At 50.4% G+C, this 12500-nt stretch overlaps 1 protein-coding gene across 1 annotated transcript in view; it reads right to left on the bottom strand.

Annotated features, from left to right (window-relative positions):
* The window catches only part of nav2a (neuron navigator 2a), a gene marked incomplete at both ends in the record, with an annotated part of 124473 nt that overhangs the window by 47550 nt on the left and 64423 nt on the right, over positions 1 to 12500 (bottom strand). Inside the window, 6 exon segments of the mRNA XM_080539811.1 lie at positions 254 to 733; positions 3280 to 3388; positions 4087 to 4226; positions 5855 to 6491; positions 6648 to 6932; positions 6990 to 7193. Of these exon segments, the coding sequence (XP_080395937.1) occupies positions 254 to 733; positions 3280 to 3388; positions 4087 to 4226; positions 5855 to 6491; positions 6648 to 6932; positions 6990 to 7193 (1855 nt within the window).

Here is a 12500-nt window from a genome sequence, read left to right on the forward strand (position 1 = left end):
GGTCGTTGTGTGTAAATAGCAGCTTCCCATTGTAAAGACTGTGGTCATGTGACCCCTGAGGCGGCTCTTATAGTAGGTAACATAGACACGGCTGTTCTAGTGTTAAACTGTCACTTAGATCCAACTGTCACTTTCAAATTTGAAATAAGATGTGACAGTTGGTGATGTGCTGTTCTAGTGTTGGCCACTACTGGCTGTTCTAGTGTTAAGTACAGTAGCTAAGCACAGTTCAACCAATCGAAACTCAACTCACCCGCTGGTGACATCATCAGCGCGCGCCGCGTTCTTGCTCAGCACGTCTCCGTCGCTCATGTACCCCGTCACCTCCATGGCGATGCTCTCCAGGTCCAGCTCCTCCCCCGCCCCCCTGTCCCCCCCGCCTCCCCCTCCTCCCCCCCCTCCCAGGACCACCACGGCCCCCCCCCTCCCCACCAGCTGTCTCCTCAGTTGCCCGGGGTACAGGTAGCGTCCCACCTGCCCTCCCCCTCCTCCCCCACTGCCTCCCCCTCCTCGGCCCCCTCCCCCGCCGTAGCTGTTCCCCCCTAGCGAGGGGGCGTCGCCCGCCTGTAGGCGGGGGGAGGAGGACTGGCCCAGTCGCCATGACGACAGGGTGGGGGGGGGGCGGGAGGAGGAGGAGGAGGAGGAGGAAGTGAGGCTGAGTATGCTCCGCCCACCTCCACCTCCCCCGCTGATCTCCGTGGTGATGTTGCCGTCGAAGGTCGTTTCCAAGGTGCTGTAGGGGGGAGGGGAGGGGGGGGGGGGGGGAGGGGGGGTTAGCTGTACAGTAAGACTACAAACTACTATCCCCATAATTTCTCTCTTCTTTTTCTATATTTTCTCTCTAGTCTCTATTCTTTATTTTCTTTATTTCTTGTTCTCTTTATAAAATAAAAAAAAATAAAAAAAAATGATGCAGGATGAACTTAAACAAGTGAAGAAAACTTGTAAAGTGTGTGAAATGAACTTGTGAAATGTAAGGAAAGTCCTGCAATAAAGTATAAAAAAAAAAAAAAAAAGACTACAAACTACTATTCTTTTTTTATCTTTGCACTCGATCAAATTTCAGGACCCTCCTTTCATGACTTTTCCTAGATATGTGTGTTCTACACCCAGTATCCTTACATTTACAACATCACATCAGGATAAGCCAGTATGAAGCTGTTTTAGCTATTTTTTCTGTGTAGGAAGCAGGCTAATTTACAAGACGGCCAACTAGTGGTCGTTGTGTGTAAGTAGCAGCTTCCCATTCTAAAGACTTGACTTGATTTGTTATTGTATGTTTTTTTTTCAGACAGGCATCAGCTCAGCAGTATGAGACCAGACCAGACTAGACGATGTCAGACCCAGAGCAGAGAGTGAGGCTGAGACCCACATCAAGCATCAAAGACCAAACCACAACCCTGCTCCACCCAGCCACCGCACACACACACACACACACACACACACACACACACACACACACACACACACACACACACACACACACACACACACACACTCTCTCTCTTCTCTCTCTCTCTCTCTCTCTCTCTCTCTCTTTCTCTCTATCTCAGCTGGGTAGACAGGGGCGAGAGAGGGAGAGACTATCACTGGCAGACTCTCACACACACACACACACACACACACACACACACACACACAGTCGACTAGGTTTGGACAACGACACCTTCCAGTAGATTTCAGTCACTGTCTCAACCCCAAGAGCTGGTCACTGCTCTCTAGAAGCTTCTCTGAGGAGACTGGATTTTTATTTTTTTTTACTTATTTTCAACTCTTGCAGCAGGGAACTCTGGCCACTTTAATACAGAAGAGATCATTATCTCTCTCTCCTAGAGTAACGGACATAGTAATGGTCTGTGGTCGTAATCTTCAAATGACAGAGCTCAACGTGACGTCTACAGCACTGTGTTTAGTTATAATAGTTCTCGTTAATTCACTTATTTAGACAAACGTACTTACTGTAAGCCTGCTTTGGATAGAATAAAAACGTCTGCTAAATTATTTGAACGTCAACTGCCAATGTTAGAGACGGTGGTTCCACCAAACGGCCACTGGGTGGCGGTGTTGCACTGTTGCTGGGGGGGCAGCAGCTCTCCACTCCAGGGGTCGGTTGCACCACTTCTTACTAAGTACAAACTAACCCTAGTTATAGAGTAAGTATTTACTAAATCAAGATTTAGTCACTACTAAACTTGAATGGGTTACACCAAGCACACTAGTTATGACGTAGAGCTTAGTTACTACTAAATATGTATACATACCCCTAGGGTGGTGTAAGTTATAACTTAGCTGTTACTAAGAAGACATTAGCCAATCAGCGAGCAAAACAAAACCCTCCGTTTTTATATCCTCAATTTTGGCCGCCATTGGCTAAAAGCTGTAATTTGGCTCTACAAGTGTTAATATGTCATTTTATGAAGTTTTAATATGTTTTCAGGCGAGAAAGTAACCATATATATTCACAAAATGTATCCGGTTTATCAAAATAACCCGTTTATATATCTGATCTGAGGTTTTTTCCCCCACTTCTGTGGCAAACTTCGCTGGCAACATTACGTTGCTAAGATACCTTACTTTATCTCCGCTGAGGTAACGACGGTAAGCTCTACTCGTGTTGCTAGCGAAGTTTCCCACAGAAGTGGGGAAAAAAACGTCAGATCTGATATATAAACGGGTTATTTTGATAAACTGGACACATTTTGTGAATATATATGGTTACTTTCTCGCCTGAAAACATATTAAAACTTCATAAAATGACATATTAACACTTGTAGAGCCAAATTACAGATTTTAGCCAATGGCGGCCAAAATTGAGGATTTAAAACGGAGGGTTTTGCTTTGCTCGCTGATTGGCTATAATGTTCTTCTTCTACGTTTTATGTGACAATGTGTTTTTAGTAACAACTTGCGCATTACTAAGTATTTACTAGCTAAGATTGACAAACGATTGGCGTGGTACAACCGAAATTAGTAAACAACTAGTTTGAAACTAGCTAGTAACTACTAGGGGTTTAGTAACTACTAAATGCCTACACTTCGTAATGACTAACGCCAAATTGGTGCAACCCAGGCCAGGGGCTGGTTGCATAAACATAGATTAAGACTGGTCTTAACCTCGTTTTATATTCTCAGGTGAGACCAGTCTAATTAAGACTGTCTGTTGCATAAAAAAATATGGCTGACTTATTTTGAGGCCTGAAACTTAGCCACCTCCCCCCCCCCCCTGGCTAAGCTTGACTTTTAAGAGCTGTGTTGCGATGGGAACCGTCGGTTCCTTACCTGTGTGTGACCTGCGTCCCCCGTAAACTGGACATGGTCTCTTCCAGGTTCTGTCGCAGGTCTGCGATGTTCCTGACGGTCCGGAGTCGCCTGGTCTCCGGGTCTTCCCCTACAGAACACACAGGACCGGTACCGAGACTTAGAGATCACGTTAACATACAAACAGACTGACTTTTATTATTAGCTCCTTATTCCAAAGCGCTTTTACAACGGCCTCTCATTCACCCGTTCACACACACATTCACAGTTCACACACCAATGGCGGCCAAGCTGCCATGCAAGGCGCCGGCCCGCTCATTGGGAGCAATTTGGGGGTTCAGTGTCTTGCCCAAGGACACACCTCGACATGTGGCCAGCCGGGGCTCGAACCGCCGATCTGCCGAACCTTGCGATCATTAGATGCCGGCTCTACCTCCTGAGACACAGCCTCTACCTCCTGAGACACAGCCTCTACCTCCTGAGACACAACCTCTACCTCTACCAGCCTCTACCTCCTGAGACACAGCCGCCCCGATACAATAAATAAATACAGAACTAGACATCGCTAATCAAACCGTCATCCGTCTCTGGGATCGGCTGGGGCCACACACCACACACACACACACACACACACAACCTTACAGGTACACACACACACCTGACAGGTCCTCCAGGGACGTCTGGCTGGTCAGACCAGACTAGACGATCTGTCAGATCAGATCATCTGTCAGACAGGAGCAGCCGACCACCTACCTGACAGGTACACACACACACACACACACACACACACACACACACACACACACACACACACACACACACACACACCTGACAGGTCCTCCAGGGACGTCTGGCTGGTCTTGCTGAAGGGCACGTTGTCTCCGCCCCTGACTCCTCCCCCTCCTCTAACTCCTCCCCCTCCCAACGCCGCCTCCGTCGTCATGGTGCCGTCCACATCCGTCTGAGACCTGGGGAGGGAGAGAGAGAGAAGGAGGGGTGAGTAGGACTGGTGATCGGAAGGTTGTGAGTTCAAATCCCACCTGAAAACATCACCACTAGTGTGTCCTTGAGTAAGACCTGGGAACACCACCACTAGCGTGTCCTTGAGTAAGACCTGGGAACACCACCACTAGCGTGTCCTTGAGTAAGACCTGGGAACACCACCACTAGTGTGTCCTTGAGTAAGACCTGGGAACACCATCACCAGCGTGTCCTTGAGTAAGACCTGGGAACACCACCACTAGTGTGTCCTTGAGTAAGACCTGGGAACACCACCACTAGTGTGTCCTTGAGTAAGACCTGGGAACACCACCACTAGCGTGTCCTTGAGTAAGGCATTTAGCCCTCTGGGAATGTCCCTGTAATTGTCAGTCACTTTGGATTAAAAGCGTCTGCTAAAATGGCAAAATATAATAAATATAGGAATATAATAATAATGAAATAATATATTTCAGTTTGTATTGGATAGGGAGTGGAGAAAGATTCTAACCCATGCCGACATGGGCATTGAAGGCCGCGGTGCTGGACCACTGGACCACCCCAGGAGGAGGGACGGGGGGTCTGGGTGGGGTGGGGAGAGGGGGGGTCATACAGGGCAAGGGCAGAGGTGTGGAGGAGGGACAGGGGGTCTGGGTGGGGAGGGGGGGCTTGTTAAAATGCCTCCTTTCAGTGAGAAGAGACCTCCACCCTTATCACCATGGAGACAGGGACACAGAGGTCAAGGGTCAGGGGTAAGGGAAACACACACATATACACACACACACACACACACACACACTCAGGAAGTGCTACTCTGAGGACATTCCTGGGTAACAGGCGACAGATGGTGTGTCAGCTGTCAGGGTGACTGATGTCTTTCAGACCTCTGAGTCACCATCACACATCAACATCATAATCAACAACTCATGTGTCTGAAAAAGAAAAACACCCTTCAACTCTATATTCATACTAACCTGGACACACACACACACACACACACTATGAAAAGTGTCAAAACTAAGATGCTCCATGTATGACTATGAGCTTGTTTGCACTCTTTGCAAGAACTCTTTCTGCAATTAGGACACCTGAAAGGGATTAAGGTGTTAATCCGAGAAAGGTAACACTTGATCTGGACTCAGTGACATCTCCTGCACAAGTTACTCTGATCCTATCTACTTTTTTTAGCTTTAGATTTGACCCAAATAATATAGATTTGATTTTACAGAGATGTAATTAACCTCTCCCTTACCAATGCAAGTTCCCTGCTCAAGCCTTCCTCTGTCCCCTTTGGGTCCTTTCCTGACACCAGAAGAACTGAATCATCTGCATATAGCAAAAGTTTGCACCCTACAACTGCCATTGACATAAATCAGAAACAGTAACGGACCCAGAATGCACCCCTGGGGCACCCCACATGTCACCTCCATGGCCCCTGAGAGGGTCCCCTCAATCATATTATAAGAGTTTATTATGGGTGTTATAAGGGTGTTATCAGGGTGTTATAAGGGGCGTTATAAGGGTATTATAAGGGGCGTTATAAGGGTATTATAAGGGTGTTATGAGGGTGTTATAAGGGTATTATGAGGGTGTTATTAGGGTGTTATTAGGGTGTTACCTGTACATGAATGGGGCGACCGTGGCGGTGTTGGGGTGGTTGTACTGCTGCTGAGGCTGAGGTAGCTGGACGCTGACAGTGTTGCTGGCTGTGCTCTGCGTCGCGCCCCCCCCTCCCCCTCCCGCCACCACAGGGGCGGCGCTGTGGGGGACCTGGGGGGCCTGGGGGGCCTTGCCCTCCGTGGAGGCCAGGCTGGAGGTGGAGCTAGAGTACCTGCTGTCCCTGTCCCTGTCCCTGTCCCGGTCCAGGGGGCCACGGAGAAGGAGCCCCCCCCCTAGCCTCATGCTCCGGGGACGGTCCTCCTTCCCCCCCTTGCCCCCTCCCCCGCCCCCCGCCGCTGTGGAGACCTTGGCGGCCCCCGGCTTTGGTATGCCGCTGTGCACGGCCGGGGTGGCGGAGGAGGAGGTGGAGGTGGAGGAGGAGGAGGAGGGGGTGCAGCTCTCCTTCTTGGCCGCCTTGCCGCCCCCCCCCCCCTTGGGGATGAAGCTGGCGATCTTGGACGTCCTCTTGTTGTTGTTGTTGGAGGAAGGGGGTGGGGGTGGGGGGGGTTCCGTTTCCATGGAAACGGCCGTCGTGAGAGAGGTGAGAGCGGGAACTTCCTCCTTAGGCTCCTCCTCCCCCCCTCCCCCTCCTCCTCCTGAACCCCTGAGTTCGGCGGCGGCGGCCTCCTTCTCCTTCTCCTTCGCTTTCTCCTTCTCCTTCTCTTTCTCTTTCCCCCTCTCCTTCTCCTTCTCTTTCTCTTTCCCCCTCTCCTTCTCCTTCTCTTTCTCCTTCCCCCTCTCCTTCTCCAGGCCCTTCTTCTCCGCGGCGGCGCTCTTCTTGGCCGTGAGCGCGCGGCCGAACGTCCGTTGGGCGATGCCCCTCAGGGCGATCTTAGGGCTGCTGGTCGTCGTGACGACCGAGGGGGGGGGAGGGGGCGCGGTGGCGGTCGTCGTCGTTGTCCCGTTGGGGCGGGCGTTCCCGTCGGCCTCCTCTAGAGGCTCCGTGTTGGACCCCGCCTCCACCCTCCCCGCTGCTCCTCCCCCCCCAGCTCCGGGCTGCCGTCCCTGGGCAGAGCCGTCCACCGCGGACCCCCCCCCTCCACCCCCAGAAGAGGAGGAAGGAGAGGAGGAAGAGGAGGACTTGGAGCTGCTGCCTTTGCTGTTGAACAGTTTGAGTTTCTCCAGCATGGACCTCTGCTGGGGGATGGCCTTAGGGGGCGTATCCTTCGAGGAGGAAGAGGCGGAGTCTTTGTCCTGTTTGATTGACAGCATGGCCGAGGAAGAAGAGGAGGGTTTGGAGCTCAGGGATTTGCTCCTCCACGGTTTGCTGCTGCTGCTGGAGTTAGGCTGAGGGATGGCTGAGGAAGAGGAGGAGGAGGAGGAAGAGGAGGGAGGGGCGGAGGTAGAGGAGACACCGGAGGAGGTGGAGGTGATGGTTGTTGCCGAGGACGACGGCGCATGCTCAGTCATCACCGAAGGCTGTGAGGTAACGCCACCCTCTCCTGAGGATTCTGGGTAAAGGAGAGGAAGAGGAGAGGAGAGGAAGGGGAGGGGAGGGGAGAGGAGGGGGGGAGGGAGAGGAGAGGAAAGGAGAGGAGAGGAGGGGAGAGGAGGGGCGGAGAGGAGAGGAGAGGAGAGGGGGAGGGAGAGGGAGAGGGAGAGGGAGAGGGAGAGGGAGAGGGAGAGGAGAGGAGAGGAGAGGATAGGAAGAGAGGAGAGGAGAGGAGAGGAGAGAGAGGAGAGGAGGGGAGAGGAGAGAGAGAGGAGAGGAGAGAGAGGGAGAAGAGGAGAGGAAGAGGAGAGGAAGAGGAGAGATTGGAAAGATAAGGAAAGCGTGAGGGGAAAGGAGGAAGAATAAAGTAGGAGGAGGAGGAGAGGATGAAAGAGGGAGAGAAAACAGAAGAGGAGAGTTAGAGAGAGAGCGAGGATCCTAATTGACCACACAGCGAGTGTCCTTATAGGGTAGCCTGCTGTAGCCTAGCGGCCCTGAGCCTCGCTGTGTTGACACAGCTACAGCATGTCATTACTTTACTCACTGACACACGCCAGCGCGCCAGCACGCTAACACACACGGCTACCACGAAGCCCCCCAACACTAACAACCAGAGGAGCCTTCACAAACTGTTTATAAAAACAATGAAGGGGGAGAGAGAGAGAGAGGCGCTTTCAAGTCTGGGCCAGGGGCGGCACAGCCAGGCAGGACCCAGCGCCGTGGACGACTGGAACACCGGCGAGGTTTGGTCTTATATGGACTGGGTCTGGACCGGGTCTGGCCTGGGTTCTCTGGGTTCTGGGCTCGGCAGACTCAACCCCAGACACACACAGAAAGAACATGACACACACACACACACACACACAGAGAGAAAACGCACACGCACACACACACACTTTTAAAGATGACATATACACACACACACACACACACACACACACTTTTAAACATGACACACACACACACACACACACACACTTTTAACGATGACATACACACACACACACACACACTTTTAACATGACACACACACACACACACACACTTTTAAACATGACACACACACACACACGCTTTTAAAGATGACACACACACACACACACACGCTTTTAAACATTACAAGTAATAACAGAAAGAGCTTTGACTCAACTGAACACTGCCCAACTGAAACTTGAAGAAGAAAACAGAATCCAGTTGAACAGAACATATATCGCCTTTAAACGACTAAATAATTACATTATGATTATATAATGATGGAGCACTTTGAGCTGCAACGTTTGCAGGAAAAGTGCTATACAAATAAAAAGTTGTTATTATTATTATAAACAGCAATTATTAAACATTTAAAAACACGTTTTACACACAAATGTTAATCAGGAACGTTGGTTGACTTACTAGGAACTCTGTATCACAGCAAACACCAAGAGCAAACATCATACTATCAGCTAACAGTTAGCCAACTCCCCTAACATAGTCTTCAATAGAAACACACACACACACACACACACACACACGCACACACACATACGCACACACACACGTCAATGAAGTTTGGGTAGTACTCGAAGGTTCATCAGCGGCTGTGAGTGTTTTGAATATTCAAAGTACAACTGCCAAACTGCCGGTGAGAGAGGGCTTGTCCAGGGAGGTGTGGGAGGAATTAATCATAACACACATATACACAGGAACACACCCACACACACCCACAGACACACAGACACACACACACACACCCACACACACACACACACACACACACACACACACCCCCACACACCCACAGACACACACCCACCCACCCACCCACCCACCCACACACACACACACACACACACACACACACACACACACACACACACACACACACACACACACACACACACACACACACACACACACACACACACACACACACACACACACACACACACCTGACCCCATATTCAAAGCAAGTCTAGCTGCACTGATACCACAACAACAATTGCATGGTACACACACTAACCTTTAAACTAACTTTACACCGTATCGGCCAGGATAGCGGTTGAATACAGTTGCAGTAATAACACTTTCATCTAGTATCAAACGTGTCATCTTACACTGCGACCTCACACGCCGTGTCGCGCAAGACAGGGGCTAAACACAGGCGCAGTACCTGCCATCTCACACACCATATCGGGAAGAGCAGCGCTTGAATACAGCTGCAGTAAAAATAACACTTTTATCTATCTATCTTTTTATTCATTGTCTTATTAAATGTTTGCCTATTTATTTTCTATATTCACTGTGTGTTGTCACATACGTATATGTATCTATTCTTGTCATTTTCATTTTCTTACTATCCTCCTTTTTCTGTATTTCTTTCATGCTGTATGTAAAGCCCTTTGAATTGCCCCTGTTGTATGAAATGCGCTCTACAAATAAACTGGCCCTGCCTTAACACACGCTGCAGCTCAGCGGTGCGTTTGAAGAATAGTAAGCACTCCTTAACGCCACGCTAGCGTGACTCAGAACACTTAACGGTCTCCACGGTCTTTAAACTTAAACCACTCCCGACTTCACGTTCACACGTTTGCGCCTCATTGCGTCAATATTTACAACGAATATCATTCCCTCCTCCTCCTCCTCTCCTCTCTTTCTCCACATGTTATTCTGGTTTTTTAAAAAGCGCCTTTCATGCCCTAATTGCGTAGAGGAACCCAGTAAAGCGCTCTTCTCTAGTCCCCCCCCCCCCCCCTGTTTAGTATTTTGGCGAGCGCGGCGCTGAAACAAAGCGGCCATTAGGAAGTGATTAGGCTCCAATTAGCCGTGCTAGTCGTTTGCGAACGGGAAACTGGGTCAGGTTGCTAATAGCTCGTTTCCTATTGGTGTGTTTGGCCTGAATGAGAGAGGGGAGCAGCGGTAATTATGGAGGAGGTAGAGAGAGGAGGAGGAGAAGAGAGAGAGAGAGAGAGGGAGATCGGGACGGGAGAGAGAGAGATGTGGGAAACGGCAACTTTTTCGGTCCTGCCAACAGAACAGTTGGTCCTCTGAGGAGATGAAAGAGGCTTCTGGGATGGAACAGAGGGCTTTCTGTAGGACTGGACACAGGGACACACTGGCTGGACAGACACACACACACCGGCTGGACAGACACACACACCACCTGGACACAGGGACACACACCCTGACTGGACCAGTGAAGTCCGGGGACCGAAATGGACCGGGTTTGTTTGGAAAAGCGGGTCGACATTTCACTTCCTGGGCAAGCTCGTGACTCCATCTTGTGATGAACCTGGAGCGATGTATGTTGACACAGACTGGAGGGTCGTGAACACACACACCTACTGGAAGGCCTCCAAGATCTCCAGAGACCCATCCCACCCTGGGTACGAACACTTTGCCCGGCTGCCCTCGAAAAGGCGGTACAGGACCATGGCCGCAAGGAAAAACAGACTGAAGCTCAGCTTCTACCCCAGGGCCATCCAGGCCCTGAACACAGCAAAGAACTAGGTTCTGGGCCCTGGACAGTCTGGACGGATTGATTGCAGCTGCTGGATTGAAAAAATCAGGTGTAGTGCTGAGGCACAAATGTGTACATTTCAAGCCTGCAAACTGCGACACTTTAAATGAATGTGCAATAACACTATGTGCAATATGACAACCCTAGTCGTTTTATCTGTACAGTATAGTATAGTGGATAGTGTACATAGCCTTTATTTATGTAAACCAGCTCCTTTCCCTTCTTGTTTTTTTAGTTTTTTTTTCTTTCCTAGCACCAGGGGAGCCCCCCCTCCCAAATGTCGTTGTTTGGTACTTGTACTATAGCAATGACAATAAAGACCATTCATTCATTCATTCATTCACTGAGGGTCGTGAACACACACACCTACTGAGGGTCGTGAACACACACACCTACTGAGGGGTCATGAACACACACACCTACAGAGGGTCATCAACACACACACCTACTGAGGGTCATCAACACACACACCTACTGAGGGGTCATGAACACACACACCTACTGAGGGGTCATGAACACACACACCTACTGAGGGGTCGTGAACACACACACCTACTGAGGGGTCATGAACACACACACACCTACTGAGGGGTCATGAACACACACACCTACTGAGGGGTCATGAACACACACACCTACTGAGGGGTCGTGAACACACACCTACTGAGGGTCGTGAACACACACACCTACTGAGGGTCGTGAACACACACACCTACTGAGGGGTCATGAACACACACACACCTACTGAGGGGTCATGAACACACACACCTACTGAGGGGTCATCAACACACACACCTACTGAGGGTGATGAACACACACACCTACTGAGGGGTCATGAACACACACACACCTACTGAGGGGTCGTGAACACACACACCTACTGAGGGGTCATGAACACACACACACCTACTGAGGGGTCGTGAACACACACACACCTACTGAGGGGTCGTGAACACACACACCTACTGAGGGTCATCAACACACACACCTACTGGAGGGGTCATGAACACACACACCTACTGAGGGGTCATGAACACACACACACCTACTGAGGGGTCATGAACACACACACCTACTGAGGGGTCATGAACACACACACCTACTGAGGGGTCGTGAACACACACACCTACTGAGGGTCGTGAACACACACACCTACTGAGGGTCATGAACACACACACACCTACTGAGGGGTCGTGAACACACACACCTACTGAGGGGTCATGAACACACACACCTACTGAGGGTCATCAACACACACACCTACTGAGGGTCATGAACACACACACACCTACTGAGGGGTCATGAACACACACACCTACTGAGGGTCGTGAACACACACACCTACTGGAGGGGTCATGAACACACACACACCTACTGAGGGGTCATGAACACACACACACCTACTGAGGGTCATGAACACACACACCTACTGAGGGGTCATGAACACACACACCTACTGAGGGGTCATGAACACACACACCTACTGAGGGGTCGTGAACACACACACCTACTGAGGGTCATGAACACACACACCTACTGAGGGGTCATGAACACACACACCTACTGAGGGTCGTGAACACACACACACCTACTGAGGGGTCATGAACACACACACACCTACTGAGGGTCATGAACACACACACCTACTGAGGGTCGTGAACACACACACCTACT

Source organism: Nansenia antarctica (assembly GCF_963989245.1).
Source record: "Nansenia antarctica genome assembly, chromosome: 9".
NCBI classification, from domain to species: Eukaryota; Metazoa; Chordata; class Actinopteri; order Argentiniformes; family Microstomatidae; genus Nansenia; species Nansenia antarctica.